The 20,859-nt window shown below is 40.0% G+C and overlaps 1 protein-coding gene across 3 annotated transcripts in view; it reads right to left on the bottom strand.

The window, feature by feature from the left end:
* The window catches only part of TNPO1 (transportin 1), a 90,631-nt gene extending 80,816 nt beyond the window's left edge, over positions 1 to 9,815 (bottom strand). Inside the window, exon 1 of one of the 3 annotated variants that reach the window (XM_036020392.1) lies at positions 9,693 to 9,815. Coding sequence is in view for 1 of the 3 variants with exons in the window: in XM_028508411.2 (XP_028364212.2) it covers positions 7,345 to 7,503 (159 nt within the window). In the remaining 2 variants the exon portion in view is untranslated. Of the gene's footprint in view, positions 1 to 7,344; positions 7,509 to 9,692 lie in introns of those variants that run through there. The other 2 variants (XM_036020393.1, XM_028508411.2) reach the window with 2 other exon arrangements.
* Between the last annotated feature and the right edge of the window lie 11,044 nt (positions 9,816 to 20,859).

Below are 20,859 nucleotides of genomic sequence, written 5' to 3'. Positions count from 1 at the left end.
CAAGAGAAAAGAATTTAGTTACCTACAGGGGAGCTCCCATAAGACTGTCTGCTGATTTCTCAAAAGAAACTTTGAAGACTAGAAGGGATTGGCATGAAATAGATCATGAAAAGCAGGGACCTACAGCCAAGATTGCTCTACCCAGCAAAACTATCATTTAGAATCAAAGGGAGATAAAGAACTTCCCAGATGAGATAAAACTAAAGTTTAAAACCAAGATTATAAGAAATTTTTTTAAATGGATACCCTGTTTTGTTTTTGTTTTTTTTTTAGAGAGGGAAGGGAGGGGGAGAGAGAGAGAGAGAGAAAGAAACATCGATGTGCGGTTGCTGGGGGTATGGCCAGCAACCCAGGAATGTACCCTGGCTGGGAATCGAACCTGGGACACTTTGGTTCCCAGCCCGCACTCAATCCACTGAGCTATACCAGCCAGGGCTGGATTATAAGAAATTTTAAAGGGACTTAAAGTTTAAGAAAAAGATGATCCAAATTATGAATAAAATGGCAAAAATATATATTATGAACAACTGGATCTAAAAAACAAACTAAACAAGAACAGAGACAGGCTCATGGATACATAGAGCCTTTTGATGGTTGCCAGATGGAGGGGGGAGAGCATTAGGAAATATAAACTGGTAGTTATAGAATAGTCATGGGAATGTACAGTGTAGGAAATGAAGTAGCCAAAGAATTTATACATATGACCATGGATATGAGCAATGGTGGGGGCACTGCCTGAGGAAGTGGGGCAGGTATGTGCTGGATGGAGTGGACAAAGGGGGGAAATCAGGATAACTGTAATAGCATAATCAACAAAATATAATTTTAAAAAAACAGCAGCATTAAGGAACCCACTTGAGGTATGTGGTCATGTGTGGTTGTGTGCTTGCTTCTAGCCACATTAAGTTACATAAGAGCAGGTGTAACGAAAGCAGCATTGGTTTAACTAGGGCTGTGGATTTCACCAAAGCAGCAAAGAGCAAGGGAGTGGATCTAAAGAAGAGATTAAAATGATTAACCATGGAATTTAGGCGGAATAAGAAAAGGAGTCAAAACATCAAGAGGTGAGTGGCAGGAAATTAGGATGAATGAATGGTTTAGAAATTCCATCAGGGTCAAAAGATGGTTGGGGCTAGGATACTAACTAGGAGTGAACCACAAAAAATAGGAAGTGGGGTCAAATAGTAGAATACATGAAATGGTAACTATGGAGGGACTGCAGTTATTGACAACGCAAGAAGGTATCACTATGGGAGTGATGGGCAAGGGTGGGTAGATGGGAAGGACACTGGAAAAAAGGTCTAGGAAATGAGAGGCCGGTGTACTGGAAAGATCAGTTATGTATACTCTTCTTAATTTAATATAAAGATGGAGGTGATATTGGGGACAGAGGCAATGAGCTGAGAGCTAAAATATTGAGAGACAAGGCTAGTAGTTGATAGCAATTGTGTGGGGTAGGGATTACATAATCTGCTGACATAACCTAACACTGAGGATTTTTAGTGAGAATGGAGGGAGAACAGTCTGCAAGCAGCAGAGATGCATGGCAGATACCTTTCCCACCTGTAAGAACAGGAATATAAAAAGAGCTATGGAAAAAATTGCCAAACTGCACAGCACAGAAGTCAGGTTTCTGTAAGATCAGCAAAGTGAAGGGAATGTTTAAGCCTAAATTGAGACCTGATTTGCAGATGATGGACTGTAAATTCTGGCAGGCACAGTACAAGAATATGAAGAGTTGGGAAGGGGTTAAAAAAAAAAGACAAATATAGACCCACTTTGGAAATGGAGTGTGGGAGATGAAGAGTGACCTGGACGTCTGGAGGTTCTGCTGCTACTGACAATTATTGAACACTACTGACTCCTGATATATCCATATGTTTTTCTAAGAAATGGAAATTGCTGGGTCAAAATGTTTTACTTTAAAATTAAAATGGCTGTACTGATTTATTCAATGTATGAGTTTTCCTACAACTTTGTATTTCCCTATAATGGGGTAGAATAATCTTTTATGTTTATTGGCTAGCTGTATTTTCTCATCTGTGAATTTGCCCATTTAAAAAAATGAGTTGTCTTTTATGGTTTCGCAATGCTTAAAAATAATCTATTTTCTACATTTATTCTGCTCTTAATGATTCATACAAATCAATGTTATAAATTCCTTTCAAATCATTCAAGGGCTCTTACTAAGGCAACACAGGCTCATTTGGTTATTTCTTCCTCAAATCCAGGTATTCTATTAGCTTCAGGAAGGTCTAGGACTGCTTTGCACTAAAATGGCTGAGCTGGTAGGGCCCACAAAGCAGAAAATACTGTTTGGGTCCTTTACAGAAGTTTTGTGGACTCCTCTATACCTCTTAGAGCCTTTTGACTGCTTCAGTTTCAAGAACTCAACAGGTCCTCACCTTTATTGACATACTCTCAAGTACTACCCATAGTCCCCTGAAATGCCCCGCACCAGTTTTCCCTCTCTGCTTGAAAATCTATTACTAGCCTTCTGGGTGCCACAGATTTATATCATAAAAGTTGTAACTATACTTTTTTGTTTATATTTTTTCTCTCTACTAGTATTTAAGTCTCTTGAGGACAAGGGACAATCCCAGCACTAATAAATGTTTGGTGAATGACTACATGGCACACAAAGTCTTAATTTGTCATCTTTCACAGTATTTTCCTGTTATCTAACCAAAATAAACTATATATTACTTCATTAAGTATTTTTAAAAAAACATTATTACTAATGGCAGCATAATGATCAATGTTTTATATTACTTTCTTTACAATTTCAGTGGAAACCATCTATTGCTAATAATACATATGCATCTATTTAGTACACTCACGATTTGCTGAAATATTTCTCTCCCCAATTCCTTCTTCAGGAAAGACAAAAACCATGGCATCTTGAACCTTCTGGGATCAACCTTTTCATCTATGACAGTAACTCCTGCATCTGAGGGTTAAGGGCTCCACTGATAATTATTTTACTAATAGCTTCAGGGTACTTCAAAGTCAATTATAAAAATGCAACTCAAATGTTTTTTGCTTTAGTTTTCAGTATAAACTTAATCTCCCACACTTTGTGAGTAAGCCTTATTTTCCTTATCTAGAACATCTTTGTTATATCTCTATTATAAAGATTTTAGTTTACCTTGTCAGGGTCTTACTAAGTGTATTTTTCAGTTTAGTTGTTTAATGGGCCTTTGTCATTGCTCTTATCCCCTAAATTTGATGGATTTGCTTTTTTTCTCCCCTATTTGTATTGAGGTCATTACCAAGAGGGTTTCATCCATGGATGCTTGCTGTATGCATTCTAGAAACCAGCTTTTTATATTTGTTACCAATTATAACTTATCCAGGTAAGGATTTTTTCCCTTACATTCTAAAATGTAAATGGATATGGTTAAGCTCTGTCTGGGTTAACTAATTTATCCATTTATTACTTCCAGCTCAGTTTCACCATTTTAACAATGTGGTCTATGATCTACAGTTAAATTCATTATAAGAGTCCATATTTATTCAATGTGTATATATTCATTATAAGGGTATGAATATGTATATTACATAAAACTTTATTAATGAAAGAACATGATCTTTGCAATAAGGAAGCTGTAGACTCAGATTCAGCCCTGAACATGCTGAGACTTTGGGAAAAGTACTTACCTATCTATACTTCAGTTCTCCCATCATCAATAAAATGGAAGGAACTCCCATAGTGTAACACAGGGCTATGATAATGAGCATACCATATGTAAAAGTATGCTAAATGCCTACAAATACTGCCCAGGACACTACATGAAAAATATGTTAATTCACTCCCTCTTCCCTCCCGTCTCAAACAGTAAGAGTGATAAATGCCATACCCCTCAAGTTATTCTAAATCCATTATTAAATTCCCTTAAGTAAAAGAAATTTGGCATTACGAGCCTTGAAGGTCATACACTCTGACTCAATATTTTCACTTTGGGGAATCTATCTTAATGAAATAATCTAAAACACATTGTGTTTTTGTATAATACAGGGATGTTGTTGAAGTGTTTCTTATAGCTGCAAAAATTTAGAAACTTGCTAACTATCCAACAGAAAAATGTTTATAATTATGAGAAATCACACAGATATTATGTGGTTATTTAAAGATGCTGACAAAATACTTCAATAGCATGAGAACATGCTTATTGTGCTAGGTGAAAAAAGCACAATACAAAATTATTTATATAGAAATGTCTTGGCTATATAAAAATCAAATAAGCTAAGAAAAAATATTGGAATAACATGCCCCAAAGAGTTTATAGAAGTTATTTCATAGTCCTGATATGAGTGATTATTATTTTTCTGGCTATTTTCTAAAATACCAATGATCATGACAATGATGATGATAATAGCAATTACTATTTGCAGAGTGTTTACCACATGGCAGGCGCAATTCAAAGAGCTTATTGTATTAACTAATTCAACCCTCAGAATATTATGAGATGAGAAAATTGAGGCACAGTGAGATTAAGTAGCTTACTCACAGTCGCAAACATAATTAATTATGGAAGGAGCCAAATCTGACTCTAATTGTTTTGATTTCAAATATTTGCTCTGCCATTGGATGCTATTTTGAAATAAGATGCCACCATTTTTGTATGGGTTCTATCAACTCCATAAAACTCTAAGACAAATCTGTACCCCTATTTCCTGTTCCATATGTCAATCGTTGAGATTCTGGAACTCTAACATTCTTACTTATTATACCTACTCACAGTACTTCAAAGGACTCTAGTAAGGTGGTCTTGGAGCAACCAAACTGGCTTCTAGAAACTGTCCTACACTAATAACCATCCATATAACTACAGATCTGAATTTACCACCCTTGCAAACACGTTCCATTGTAAAATTTGCCCCTTTGCAATCCAGGAAACCACTCTGACCTGCCAACACTCACCATATATCTACCATGGCACTGGCTGAATCGGACCAACTGAGAAAAACCTCCAACATCTGGAGAATTTTGCTGTTTCTTCCCTTTTTTGTTAAGATTTTATTTATTCATTTTTAGAGAGGGGAAGGGAGCAAGAAAGAGAGGGAGAAAAACATTGATGTGTGGTTGCCTCTCACGTGCCCCCCACTGGGGACCTGGCCTACAACCCAGGCACGTGCCCTACACTGGGAATTGAACTGGCAACCCTTTGGTTTGCAAGCCGGCAATCAGTCCACTGAGCCACACCAGCAAGGGCTAATCCTTCGTTTCTGAAGATGGCATTATTCTCAACTGTTTTTGAAAATGTCATCAGTTAATCAATCACTTTGAGTCTCCTTTCTTACTCTTTTGCTAGTAAACCAAATTTTCTTTTATGGTGTGGGGGGACCAGATATTTTTGGCAACAATATATATTCATATATAAATCCCATTTGGAAGAAACATTCATAATTTATACCTTGGACAATAAAAATAACTTCCACTTACTGCTGTGCTCCTCTGCAGTTTACATTTGATAATTTTTTCTTTACATATGTCACTTGGTTCAGCTTCCTTTATAACTAAATTTCTTTTCTTAAAAACAGTATTTGCAAAATCCAACATGGTTAAATGCAAGCCAATTCTTCTACATATAGTACATTTACATTTCAATGAAGTTCATTTACAGTCTTTAGAAAAATTAAGTTTATGTGGCAGCTTTAACATTATATAAAGAAAAACTAGTCATAAAAACAAATACAATAACAAATGTTAACAGTGAAAATATTTACAATCAGAATGTTTACATTTTTACCAACATCTTATCCTGCCCACAATATGTAATGGTAATAAACTGGATTACTTTATTTTTATAGACTGAAATATCAGTGGGCAGAATTTAATAATTCCCTGAATACCTAGGACGAAGATGTAACCACATCAAGCCTGATACAGGTGGGAGGCCTCTTTTAGGAAAAAGAAAAAGGAGCACTAATAGTTCATCAGGCTCACATTAAACTAACTGTTTTAATCTTCAAAATACTCGGTTTGTAAAATTACTATAAAGTATTAAAAAAAACAGAGGTAAAAACCACACTGCCAAATGTCATGCATCCATGCATTACATATGCCAGGGAGTAAAAAAGAAAATCTGCACCTTTAAACTGTATTTCCCTTTTGCAGTTGCAAGTTTTCTTCTTGCTGGAGCCATTCTTGAAGAAGAATGGGATGCAGTGCAGGGTAAAAGTGGAAAACTGAATCTTTCCCTGCTTCACTCAGGATAATTTATTTATCATTCCAACATGAAAGCTTTGGTATAAAAATAGGGAAACGTAAAATCCAAAAGGAACTTACCCTAAAAATTAGCAGATTGGGCCAGCCATTTTACAGCTTTGCATTTTGGAATGTCTATTACACGATACAACTTGGATCTTATCTTTCCTTTAGGGTATTAAAGAAGTAAGTACTATTTATGCATTCATCATCGAAGTCATCACTGTTTCAAAGCAGGATTGGTATTAAGCTTCTTAACACAACTGTCAAAAACAATTTGTGGATACCCCCAATTTTAAATTTCTACATTTACATCTGCTGATGGACCAAAGTGATTAGCGATTAAGATAACGGACAAACTGTAAGCAATCCTTGCAAAATCCAGTTGATTTTTAAAATCTGTAAACAAGTAACAGGCGATCATTTTTAAAGGAAGAAAGCCATTCCCGAAACAGGTTGATTGTGGTAGCCGGTCTGCTCCTCAGCAGCTGTCCCCTGTTGCGTGTTCGCGTGGGAGAAGTACAAAAGGGTAGAAGGGCAAAAAACAAACCCACGCAAAACCCATACAGTTATAAACATTAAAACTATGTAAACACGTGAGTAAAAAAGAAAATCTGCACTAGGAGGCCCCAAGGGGAAAGAACCGCCTGGAGAAAGCGATCAGCTAGCTGAGTGTGGAAGCGATGGTCTGTGAGGGCCTGGGACTCCCGGGCAGAAGGGGCCGGGCGGGGACAAAGACCGGCCACAGCGGCGCCGCTGGACAGTGCCCGGAACCAGCGGGCCAGCGGAAGCGACTGTGGCACCCAGGGTCCTCAAACACCGCCGTTTAATGGGCAAAGGCAAAAACTCTCCGGAGCTGACCCTCTCCTTCCGGCCGCCCTGAAGGGCCCCAGGCCGTGACTTAGGACGCCTGAAGAGCCGCCGCTCGCTCCCTGCCCGGATCCCGCACGACGCGCGGGGTGGCAGCTGTTGGGCTTCGAACCGCGCAGCCGCCGCCGCCACCGCCCGGCTCCAAACGGTCGGGCGGGGACCCGGAGGGCGGCGAGTCAGGCGCCTCTCCCCGCCGCCCGTCAGCTAGCTTCAGAACTTACAGTCTCCGCACCCGCCCTCCAGCCGCACCCTCCGTCACCTACCCGGTCCCACACCATCCCAGAGGCCTCCGGCCTTGGGCCCTCTGCCGAAGCGGCGATGCCTCTAGCCCCGGGCCTGAAATGGCTGCGGAACAAAGAGAATCGGGGCTCCAGCGAGAGCCGGTCCGATTGGCCGGGGGGCGGAGCCCACCGCGGGAACATTCGGCGGCGGTCGCCTTGGCAACGGCAGCGGGACTGGGAAAACCTCTGCCCGGGCCTCACAAGCTCGCGCGGACTTGCAACCCGGCGGCACCGGGCGGCGCGCGGCAGCGGTTTCTAAACCCGCGCAGCAGCGTCCTGCCTCTGGCCTCTGATCTCTGCCCGCCGCGGGGCTCACACGCTCGCGCCCCCTGCGGCCGGCGCTGGCCCGAGCCTCCGGCTCTCAGCGGGTGCCGCCAAGGGCGCTGTACTGCATGCACCGTGAGGCCTCGACCAAAAGGGCCCTGTAACTGTGGTTGGTGAGGGCTGCCCAGGGCCCTCCTGGCATAGGATCCTAAGCCGTTCATAAATTCTATATCCCAGGATAACCTCCTAAATGACAGCCCTGCCCGGGGAGCCCATCCCACACAGAACAAGCCCATATCCCACGGAAGTACAGTTCCAACATCGCTAGTGAAAAACAGTAATGGCTTCAGTACATAGGGGTGGACAGCTGCCTACTAATATTGCATGAACGGCTTTTGAGTGTATGCTGTAGCTAGCATATAAACTGCTGTTTTAAATGATTTATAAAATTAATTTTATGCCTTCAGGTGTGTATTAATATAAAACTGTAGTTTCTCGCTACTAGAAGTAACAAGTCCTCTTCTCCGTAACCAGCCACCATGAAAAATTAAAATGTCCTCTATTTTCCGAACAAAAAATAATTTAAAAAGGGAAAGGTAGGCTGTTTATAGTCAATCATAATTATGGTAATGAGTGAATACCCGTTTCCTTCCCCCACATTACTCATATATAAATTTACTATATATGGATATTTTTAAATTGTGTAAATAATCATTATTTCCTAAGATGATGATGCTTGTGATTATATTCTTTCTTATATGATCAGTGTGTAAAAGTTCCGGCAATTTGAGTATCCTACTTGCAAGTGATGTATATATTATGTTATGAAAATATGTAGCAGTTGTTGCCTTCCAGGAATATTGTATGTGAAAGTGTTTCCACACTAGAAACATTTTCCACCAACACTAGAAAGTGTTTTTAAAATTTATACTGAGATAGCTTATTTTTAATAAAGTCATTAATAAATTTCATTTGCAAAAAGTTATTTTTCACACCAATTTATCTAATGTAAATTTTAAGTATAAAAGGATAATTTTTATCATTAGGAAATTGAACATAGCAAGAAAAATATTTCAAAAAACTAAAATACTTATGATTTCAACATTTTGTAATGTTAATTTGACAGCAAATGGATACAGTAGTGTATGTTAAAAAGAGCCCCCCACTCCACCACCAATAGGAATAGATTACTAAGAAAAAAAATAAGACAATGTAAACCCTCCTAAATTGTAGGTTAGTGTAGCTGCAGGAAGTTTATATCCACATAACAAAATGGACTTATTTCTGCGTTTGAAAAGTTTCATCTTGGAATAAAGAGCCTCTGATCTGTATAAATCAAGGAATGTCTGATATCTACATTCTACTTTGTTAATGAAAAATAATAGGAATACTTTGCAAATGTAAGGAACTACTGACTAAGCAAATTAATAAGGAATTCACCTGATCAATAGTTTGAAATCATTGAAGTGGATTGAAAATAAGTATTATTTACTATATGTAAGAGGATTTACTGGCCAAAGCTTTTGAAAGAAAAAGATTTTGATTATCAGATGTCGTAAAATTGAGATTAGTCAACTCGAATGAAAGTAAATTGAAATTTTAGTATAAAATAGTTCTGCATTAAATAAAGAGGTGCTTAGACATGTAGCCTTTGTCTCCATCTTCTCAGTTAAATTAAAAGTACATATTTTAAACAGTAAATCTTAGCATCGGCAAGGATTTATTAACACAGTAGCTTATTTTATTTTAATTTTTCTCTTATTTGTTTTCTGTTTGCACAGTTTGCACATAAAATAGCAGCCACCCAGGAATGTTTTCTCTTTATATCCAAATACAGTATAGCAATGTTCGTATGGTACAACTTTGAAGAATTGCCAGTATTTTAAAATAACATATACTGAAATTAAAAATAGTAAATAAACTTTGATTTTAATCTCAAAATCTATTACAGATATCTCATATTTTGCATTTCTGCATTAAAATTTTTTCTTAGGTGAAAAAATTGACTGAGATACAAATAAAAGAATGGTAGAAGTTACAAAATAACAGTAAAGGAGAAAACATACCTATAAGCTTTTACCTTGGGAGGAAAAGATGCTTACTCTGTCAGATACAGCATCATCAAAACAAGCATGGAGCTGGGGGCAGGGGACCTGTATGTAGATGCTGGCTTTACCACTTATGAATGCTTTCAGTTCAGTCCTTCCGAGCTTCACTTCCCTTGTCTTAAACAGGATTAACTACGATAAAGAATAGTAAAAGCTCATTAGCAGAGCACCTGGCAGATAGTTAGAGGGCAATGAAAGTATTATTAGATATCAGTACATATAAAAGAACAGATGTTTGAGAAAGAATGGTTATTACAAATAATAAGCCTAGAAACCCAAAACTTGTTAAATAAGTATCTTTAATAGGCAGTTGTTGATAAATATATAGAAACTCAGTAAGAGAAGTGAAATAAACTTTTAGATACAAGAAACTTCTAAAATGAGTATTCAGAGAAGTATTGTCTCCCATCTTATATGTATAGAAAGATGTGGGAATTTTCATTACATTCTTTAACACTTGACAGTTTAAGGAATTGCCTTTCATCAAAACATCTTCAGATTGGCATTAAGGAAAAATCACTTTAAAAGGAATTATTTAGAAGAATTTAATTCAAATTTTGAAAGAGGATAGTTATTGTCAATATTCAGAAATGGGTAAACAATCTATAGGCATTTCTAATTTAAAGCAAACCCAATATATAGTTTGAATGTACAAAAACGATAACTTGCATTATTATTTAATGGGAAAGAGTTAACTTCATAATTCCTTTAACTATTAATATCTCCTAGTGATTAAAATATAATTCTGTTTATAAAAGGGTCTACTTAGACTTCTACTTCTGGGAAGATAGACCTATTTTTCCCTATTCTTCCCCCGAAGTACAACAAAAAAACCCTTGAACATTACATGTAAAACAAATATAAAGAAACTCTGAAAGGTGAAGGAAGACAGACCAGCTAGGGCCCTTGAGACCCAAGGAACAACATGATGGTTAATTCCCTGGGTTTTCTTTTTGCCTCACATATCCCAGACCTACCTAAAACTGAAGAAGCTGGTGACCTGGAAATGCCAGTGGTACAGACAAAACAACGACAACATCCCCAACATTGCTCTCCCTAGCTGATGGACCAGGAAAGGAGCAGGAGAGCAGACAGAAAACATTTAGACAATAACTGTTCTCCTCCAGCCAGAAACTACAGAAAAAAATTGTGACACCCCTACAGAGTGGGGGAAAATATTTGCATAGGCCTAGTGGAGAGCCTAGACTTCTAACTGTAATGAGGCTGTTACATAGCGCCCCAACCCTTTCTCTCCTCCTTTGCTGTCAGAGAACGTTAAGTAGGGAGCCAACACTTTCATCTGCACTGCCCAGTAAGAAGAGCCTCTTATCTTGGGTGTCAGTGGAGGCCAAGTAGAGAACTTGGACTTCTCCCCCAACTTGACAGCAGTGAGTGATTCCTGTTCCCCACTATCACTTTCTCCTCCAGTGCTGGGTCAGAAAATCCAGCTAAAACAGAAGTTTTAAATAAGACCTAAAGTTTAGATTTCACTTTAAAATTGCTCATTATATCAAGAACCAGGAAGACCTCAAAGTATATAAAAAAGTTGATTAATAGATGACAAAACCAAGATGACAGAGATATAAGAATTATCGGACAAAGATTTTAAAGCAGACATAAAAATGTTTCAGTGAGCAATTACAAAAACACTGGAAACAAAGGAAAAAATAGAAAGTCTCAGCAAAGAAATAGGAGATGCAAAGAGCCAAGTAGAAAATTTAGAACTAAAAAATACAATAATTGAAAAAAACCCTAAGTGGGTAGGTTCAACAATACAATAGAGGAAAGAATCAGTAAACTTGTCTAGAGATCGATAGAAATTACCCAGCCTAACAATAGAGAGAAAACAGATTGGACAACAGTCTCTTGGAGCTAGTTGAGTGACAAAGATCTAACATTTGTGTCATCAGAATCCTAGAAGGAGAAAGAGGGAGGGAACCAAAAAAGACTCAAGGAAATAATGGCTGAAAACTTCTGAAATTTGATGAAAGATGTAAACCTACAGATTTAAGAAGTTGAGAAAATTCTCAACAAAGGCGCCAAAACAATTAAATGGAGGTAAGAGTTTTCAACATATAGTGCTAGGACAACTGAGCATCTACATGCAAAAGAATAAAGTCGGACCCCTACTTCATATCATATATAAAAAAATTAACTCAAAAAATATCATAGAACTAAATGTAAGCTCTAAAGCTATACAATTCTTAGAAGAAAATGTGAAAGTAAATCTTTGTGGCCTTGAGTTGGGAAAAGACTTCTTAGATATGACATTGAAAGCACAAAAGAGGCAAGCATCCTTGACTCTCAATAATAAAAACACAAATAACCTAATTAAAAATGGGCAAAGAATCTGTATAGACATTACTTTAAAGAAGATGTACAAATGGCCAATAGGCAAATGAAAATATGCTCAACACCATTAGCTACTGGGGAAATGTGAATCAATACAGTGAGACCACTTCACACCTACTAGGATAGCTATAATAAGGAGAGATAAGAACAAGTGGCAATGTAACATGGTGCAGCCAAGGGGAGCCCCCAAATAGGGTCTTGTTATAGGGTCCAGAGCTCAGGGTGTCCAGGAAATATTAGGAAAAAATATATATATAGGATGTCCTCACCCCCACAAGTCTGAGCTGGGGGATGGGACAACATGGAGCATACAGTAACTTACCATAACTTACCCAACATGAAATAGATAATAAGAATAGCCCTGTAACTATTAAGGAAATCAAATCCATAGTTTAAAAATCCCCCCAAATATATCTGCAGGCCCAGGTTGTTTCACTGGAGAATTCCACCAAACTTTTGAAGAATTAATACCAATTATACACAACCTCTTCTAGAAAAATAGAAAAGGTGGGAACACTTCCCAATTAATTTTATTTAGCTCCTCTTACCCTGATTCCAAAACCACACAAAGGCAGTATAAAAAGGTAAACTGCAAATCATTGTCTCTCATAGACTCAAACATAGACTTAGAATAGACCCAAAAATTCTTAACAAAATATTAGCAAATAAAATAGCAATATATAAAAATAATTCTATACCCTGATCAAGTGGGATTTATTCCAGGGATACAAGGCTGATTTGGTATTAAAAAACCAGGCAACATCATTTGACATCAGAGAAATGCAAATTAAACCATAAGAGATGTCAGTACACACCTGTTTGAATGGCTGAAATAAAAATAATAACACCAAAATTTGGCAAGGAATCAAAGAAACAGAATCACTCATGCATTGTTGTTGGGAATGTAAATGGTATGGCCACTCTGGAAAACAATTTGGCACTTTCTTAAAAAACTAAACATGCAACTACCACATGACCTAGCAATTGCACTCTTGAGCATTTATCCTAGAGAAATGAAAACTTATTTTCACACAAAACCTGTACGTGAATCTTTATAGCACCTTTGCTTCATAATAGTCCCAAATTAGAAACAACTCAGATGTTCTTCAGTGGATGAATGGTTAAGGAAACTGTGATACATCTGTACCATGACATACTCCTCAGCACTAAAAAGAAACAAGCTGTTAATACACACAACCAAGAATGATGAGTGAAATAAGCCAACCCATGATTTCTTCTGGCAAAAGTCATTCCCTCTGCTTGATCTCCCCCTAGCCTTTTCTCTGCTACATCTTCAACCTCCTTCTCGCCATTGGATCCAAAACTTTTCCAGAATTAGATATGATTTAAATATTTGTAAGAGTTGTGAGGTCCTAAGTTAAGAAGGAATGCAAGATCCCATCAAGTTCCAAATTTGTTTTAGGGTTGGAAGGAGAATGCATCTGCATGTCTTATGAGCCAAAGAAATACAACATCTGATGAAGTAATCCACCAGAAGAAAAGATGCAGACTTCAGTGAAGACACCAGGGCTGCTTACTAAGTGGAGCTGGTGTGGCATATGAGCAATCTGCCATGTTATGAAGTCCCTATTATAAGGAGTGAATGGGGCCCAGTATGTTTCATCATTATTGCTGGGAAAACTCCATTGTCGTGGCCCCCAAATTCTAGTCATTATGCAGCCTCAAGCACGCTAAGAATGAAGTGTGTTAGTCAGGATTAGAATCAGCTGCAAATGACAGAACACTCTTAACAAGATAGTAGTTTCTCTCTCATGCAAATATAGGCAGTGGACAGCTGGTCTGGGAGATTCATAATTATTAGAGATGCATGCTTTTTCCTTAATATGGAGCTTTTTTCTCATGATGCAGTACTAATTCCCAGGTTTCAGCTTAGCCATTTACAATCAAACCATATTCATTGGGAAGGAGAAAAGATAGGGAGAGGTACATGACTCCCCCCACCCCTTAAGAAAGTTGTACATACTACTTTCATTTGTCATTAGCTAGAACATCGTCACTTGACACATGTCGTATACCAAGCTTAGTATCTCAGCCTAACTCCACTCCCAAAGCAGAGTAGTACAAGTTCCCTCTCACTCCAGTCCAAAGCCTATCTTTCAGAAATTGGATTGTCATTCTTTGCCAAACCTCCTTGAAAGCTTTCAGTTCATTCCTAGAATAAACGCAGTAGCCTAGCTGTGAAGCCCTATACAATCTAGCCCCTGCCTACTTTCTGACCTCATCTCCTGTCTGTCCACAACCTGCTGACTGGGCCCTGGCCATGCTGTCCCTCATGTGTATTGAGCTCACCCCCACCTGAGGCTCTCTAGACATGCTGTTTTGATAAATGTTTTCGGGGTTTATGTTATACTCGACCACAGATAGAGATATGTTGAGCAAATTGTCTAACTTCAACAAAGCAGAAATAGTGGCAAAACTTAGTGAGCATGGTACATAAAATGATCTCAGTTCAGCTCTTTTACGTAGGTCATGAGAGGAAATGACTGAGTTAGTCTTCTCTTATCTCTTAGTAGGTATTAGAGTTAAAAAAACAAGTTATATATTTTTAAGATTTTATTTACTTATTTTTAGAAAGGGGAAGGGAAGGAGAAAGAGAGGAAGAGAAACATCAATGTGTGAGAGATACATTGATTTGTTGCCTCTTGCTAGTCCCCAACTGGGGACCTGGCCCACAACCCAGGAATGTGCCCTGATTGGGAATCGAACTGGCTACCTTTCAGATCACAGGCTGGCACTCAGTCCACTGAGCCACATCAGCCAGGGCAAAACAAAGTTATTTTTTTATTGCCTGTCTATCCCTCAAGTTGTTTGTTTTTGTCTCGCTGCCTTTCATTTTGGAGTTTTCCTTAAATGTCTGGTGAAACTTGGTTCTCCGCTCAGACGTGTTTAAGAGTAAGGGAATGAACAGCAGATTGGAAGCTCTGTCATGATGGAGGAATTTGTGTACAGATGGGCATCTTCATAATGTGGTGGGGCACTGAGACAATTTTTGTGTTGATACCTTTTTGGATGTCTTGATTGGGAGGAATAAGAATGGTTCTTGGTGTTTTGGGACCTGGAAAGGGTTATAAGGATGGAGGTGGGAGGTCTCATTGTTCATTATAGCTAACTTTGAGTAGTCCTTTATTTTCATTTTGGTGCTTTATTCCTGCCTCCTGCTGTGCCTGGAGTCCTCGAGTCTGGGCCTCTCTGGATCAACTACTAGGAAATAAACCTCTCATTTCTCTAAGGTGAGACAAGACTAGTTATTTGGCTCCATAGTGTAGGTTCCATTGTTCTTTTCAACAGGTTCTCCTGTTCTCATTCCCACTCTGCATCTATGCTTTTTGCAGAAAATCATCTCATTTCAGTTTGGTATTAGGTGCTTTGATTTCAGGTTACTCTGTGCTACTAAGCCAGTTTTTACCTCTTCATCTGCTTTCCATCTTCACAAATTTGTTAATATTCCTTGTCTACTGTAGTGTCTTTCCCGCTTTCTTTGTGCTTTGGGATTTATACCTTAAAAAAATTTTTTTACTGTCATTTTCAGGGGATTTCAGAAGAGAGAAAACTATGTTTAACACCAGACACATCAGAAAACTATGTTTAACACATCAAAAGTGTTTACACTTTTAAAAAGTAGCTGTCGGATGATATATTATTGGACATGGTTTCATTTTGATTTTGAGTAAGAAAGTATTTCAATTTACATACTTTTAAAAAAGATTTTATTTACCTATTTTTAGAGGGAGGGGAAGAGAGGGAGAGAAACATCAAGGTGTGAGAGAAACATCAATCACTTGACTTTCACATGCCCCCAACTGGGGGCCTGGCCCACAACCCAGGCATGCGCCGTTACTGGGAATCAAACCAGTGACCTTTCAGTTGGTAGGCCAGTGCTAAATCCACTGAGCCACACCAGCCAGGACATCAATGTATGTACTTTTGAGTCAGTAGGTTAGCAACTGGGAATTAAATATTTAAAAATTAAATTTAGGAAGGATCCAAGATGGCAGCAGAGTAGGTAGAAATTACACCCATGTTCTCCCAGGACCAAACTGGAATTACAACTAAATTATAGATCAATCATCCTGAGTAACCAACTGAAGACTAGCTGAAGAGAAATCATATAGCCAAGAAGCCATGTTGAGTCTGGTAAGAAGGGCAGAGACACAAAAAGGGCTGGCCTTGCATCCATGGGTGGTGTCTGAGGCTAAAGGGTTATCTCAGTTGAGAAGCATGGGGTCTCAACCCCAAGCCAGGCTCCCCAGCCCAGAGTACCTGAGCAGGGAAAAAGGACCCACATAACATCTGTCTGTGAAAAGCAGCACAGTTTCTGTCCACCAAGAAGAGATGGTAGTCCACTAGAGACACAGATGTCCTCTTAAGGGGCCAACACCCAAACTTGCATCTGCAGCTACTCGCCCTGGGCTCCAGTGGAGGGAGGATGGAGTGGACTAGAGTTACATGGAGAGAGTCTGGGGTTTATGGCTCTGGGAAGAGAGCTGAAGGGACAACAACCAGGATTCCGTGCCAAGTCAGTCTCCCATATCATAGATGCTGTCTTTCTTGGCTAAAACACTCCCTTCCACGTGGCATCAGCCTGGGGGAAAGCAATAGCCCTACCATCTGGACTCCCTCTCACCCCAGCCTGCAGAGCTTACACCCTGCTGAGGAGTTAGCTGCCTTGCCCAGGGTGTAGAGGTCTGGGCAGACTCAGGAGGTATCAGTGACAAGAGTTATGTGGCTTTGGGCAGTGACTATTTCCCTCACTTTCCTGTGAATCTGACTGGCACTGCTCTCTCGAGGGAGATTCACTAGAACCACCTTCAGGCTTCCAGCAGATTCACCCTCTCAGCTCAGGTGACTCCACCCACCTGACACCTAGTGGCTCTGCCCAGCCCAGGTTGGGCAAAATCTGGGACAGAGTTGTTTGGCTCTGGAATAGAGGCCACACCCCCCACCTACCCCAAAGTCTGAACAGCACCTCCCCATCATGGGAGATCTATTAGGTCATTATCCCAACTCCTGGAGACCCCCCACCCCACCCCACTGATACCAGGCTCCTGGCTGAATCTGGAATAGACTGAGTTGCGTGGCTCTAGGACAGGGGCCATTTTCCCTCACACATGTCCAACCAGAGCAGAGCCCTACTTCACATGACCAAATCGTGGTATGTTTGGACATGATAAACTCTGATGGCCTCACCCTGATGACTCCCTGAGACCCATCCCCAACACAAAAGTAAGTGAGCACACCCAGTGGGTGGCAGCTAGACTTGGTAAACCCGGGGACATTTGCTGAGTGACCTCAGACCCAGCACTGGCACTGAGTTTGACCCTGTATCAATTTAGTGAACACCATTCACCCCTTCTTGGTACCGCACTGAAAATCAACATCGTGCAATTCAAGTACTGCCAAAGACTCTTTCAGTGACTGAGCCTAACAGGTTGCTGGCAGGTACGGGCAGGTGGAGGCAGATCCTGAGGTACCTTGGGACTTTTGCTAACCTGCCCCCAGGCCCGATGCTGGTAAAAGTCAGCCTGGTGTGCAGTTTGGCCCTTCCTGTGTATACAGAGGCCCAGCAGAGGCAGCCACAAACTGTGGATTACTTGTAGCTCCAAACAGATTGCCGGGCACCAGCCATAAGTAGTGTCTGACATTGACCAACACTATAGTTCCTCACAAGAGGCCCACAACCAACACACTGAGAGGCCAGCTTCAGACATCATCAGAGCAGGATCCAATAAGCTTCATATGTGACATATAAAAAGGGAGATAGTGGCAGTCACTAGATTCCACTTCATGTGGTCAGCACTTGCACCACAGCTTGCATGTCATGGACAGAGTTGAGCCTCACAGAGCCAGCCTTGAGGGTCAACCCCATACATGAACAGGCCAACAGCAATCAATCCAAGTTACAACAGAAGGGCCCACAGTACCCATACAAAGGACATTCCTGAAACAACCACCTCAGGTAATCAAGGAGATGGCACCACTGGACCGGGCTGTTAGGACACCTACTACATAAGGCCACCTCACCAAGACTGGGAGTCATAGCAGATCTATTTAAGACATAGAAACAAACACAAAGAGGCAGCCAAAATGGAGAGAAAGAGAAACAGGCCCCAAATGAAAGAACAGGAAAAATCTCCAGAAAAAGAGCTAAGTAAATGGAGGCAAGCAGTTTATTAGATATAGAGTTAAAAGCAATTGTAGAGCTAAAAGCAGGGTTCTCAACAGCATGAAAAGAGACATACAAACCATAAAAAAGGGCCAGGCAAAAATGAAGAGTACAATTCTGAAATATAGAATACACTGAAAGGAATAAACAGTAGATTGGATGAAGCAGAGGAATAAATTAGTGATATAGAAAACAATGTAGAAAAAAACAGACTTTCAGCCAAGATGGAGGCATAGGTAGATACAATTTGTCTCCTTTCACAACCAAAAGAAGGGCAACAACAAATTTAAAAACAAAAAATTACCAGAACTGTCAGAAAATTGAACTGTATGGAAGTCTGACAACCAAGGAGTTAAAGAAACATTCATCCAGATCTGTAGGAGGGGTGCAGGTGGGCAGCTGGGGTGGAGAGGACACACAGCAAGGTGTCGGCTGGTGGACTGGGAAGTCCCACATTTGTGTGCGATAAACCAGAAGGAACAACTGGGGAGGAAGACAGACCATGCAACCCAGGGCTCCAGTGCAGGGAAATGGAGCCTCAAAACCTCTGTCTGTAAAAATCTTTGGAGGTTGTGGTGGTGGGAGAAACTCTCAGCCTCATAGGAGAATTCATTGGAGAGACCCACAGGTTTCTAGAACTTACACAAACTCACCCACCCAGGAATTAGCACTAGAAAGGCCCAATTTGCTTGTGGGTAGCCAGGGAAGCGACTTAAAGCTGGCTGAGAGCTGAGCAAGTGGCATTATTTTCTCTCAGACGCCTCCCCCACATACAGCACCACAAATGCAGCGACATGGGTTGTCCTGCCCTGTTGAATACCTAAGGCTTCACTCATATAAATGTAACAGGCATGCCGAGACAAAGAAATATGTCCCAGATGAACAGATCAGAGTTCTGGCCAAGATGAAGGTGTAGGTAGAAATGCTTCGCTTCCTTGCACAACCAAAAGAAGGATAACAAACAATTTAAAAACAATAAACAACCAGGACTGCCAGAATATCAAACTATATGGAACTCTGACAACCAAGGAATTAAAGAAACATTCATCCAGACTGGTAGGAGGGCCAGAGGTGGGCAGCCAGGAGGGCAGGGAGGATCCATGGCAAAGCAGTGGACCACACAGGCGAGGAGTGACTGGCTGACCGAGGAACTAAAGACTCAAAAAACTGTGGGGTTGCAAATGCAGGAGAAACTCCCTGTTTCACAGGAGAGTTCATTGGAAAGTGGGGCTAGAGCAGGACAGCATTGTTCCCTCTCTCACCCTTTTCCCACAGACAGTGCCACAATGCAGCAAAGAGAGTTGTCCTACCCTGGCAAATACCTAAGGCTCTGCCCCTTATAACATAGCAGGTGCACCAAGAAAAAAATATGGCCCAAATGAAAGAACAGATCAAAACTCCAGAAAAAGAGCTAAGTGACGAGGAGATAGACAACCCATTAGATGCAGTTCGAAACACTGGTAATCAGGATGCTCACAGATTCCATTGAGCTCCGTTGCAAAATGGAGGAAGAAATGAGAGCTAACAAAGTGAAGTAAAGAAAATGTACAGGGAACCAACAGTGAAGAGGAGGAAACCAGGACTCAAATCAATGATTTGGAACAAAAGGAAGAAATAAACATCCAAATAGAACATAATGAAGAAACAAGAATTCAAAAAAAAAATGAGGGGAGGCTTAAGAACCTCTGGGATGACTTAAGTGCTCCAATGTCTGAATCATAGGGGTACCAGAAGGAGGAGAGGAAGAGCAAGAAATGGAAAACTTATCTGAAAAAACAATGAAGGAAAACTTCCTTCACTTGAGGATATGTTCATTGATTTTAGAGAAAGAAGAAGGGGATATAAGATAAAAAGAGAGGAGCATCTATGTGAGAAAGAAGCATCCATCAGTTGCCTCTCACATGTGCCCAGACAGGGGACTGAACTTGAAAACTTTTTGGTGTATGGGACTATGGTGCAAACAACTGAGCCACTCAGCCAGGGCAAAGGGTCTTCTTAAAGAACAAGGAGAAGAAGGAGAAGAAGGAGGAGAAAGAAAGAAGGGGAAGGGGGAGAGGAAGAGGGAAGAGGAGGAACATAGTTAAAGGAAATAGAAAAGAAACAACAAACAAAGCCCAAAATGAGTACAAGAAAGGAAATAATAATGATCAGAGCAGAAATAAATAAAATAGAGTCTAAAAACTATAAAAGGTTAATAAAACGAAGAGCTGGTTCTTGGAGAAGATAAACAAGATTGACAAACCTTTCACCAGACAAATAAAAAAAAACCAGGAGCTGAAAATAAATAAAATCAGAAATGAGAAAGAAGTAACAACTGACACCAAAAAATACAGAAGATTGTAAGAAAATATTATGAACAGCTATCTGCCAAGAATTTGGGCAATCTGGATGAAATAGATAAATTCCTAGAAACATACAATCTTCCAAAATTTAATCAGGAAGAATCAGAGAGTTTGGACAGATTACAAATTGTTAAATTGAAGCAGTAATCAAAAAACTCCCAACAAGCAAAAGCCTTGAATTGGATGGCTTCACAGGTGAATTTTACCAAACATTCAAAAAAGAACTAACATCTATCTTTCTCTAACT

The sequence above is a fragment of the Phyllostomus discolor genome, chromosome 3 (assembly GCF_004126475.2).
Source record: "Phyllostomus discolor isolate MPI-MPIP mPhyDis1 chromosome 3, mPhyDis1.pri.v3, whole genome shotgun sequence".
Classification (NCBI taxonomy): Eukaryota; Metazoa; Chordata; class Mammalia; order Chiroptera; family Phyllostomidae; genus Phyllostomus; species Phyllostomus discolor.
This window is presented reverse-complemented; position numbering and strand designations above follow the sequence as displayed.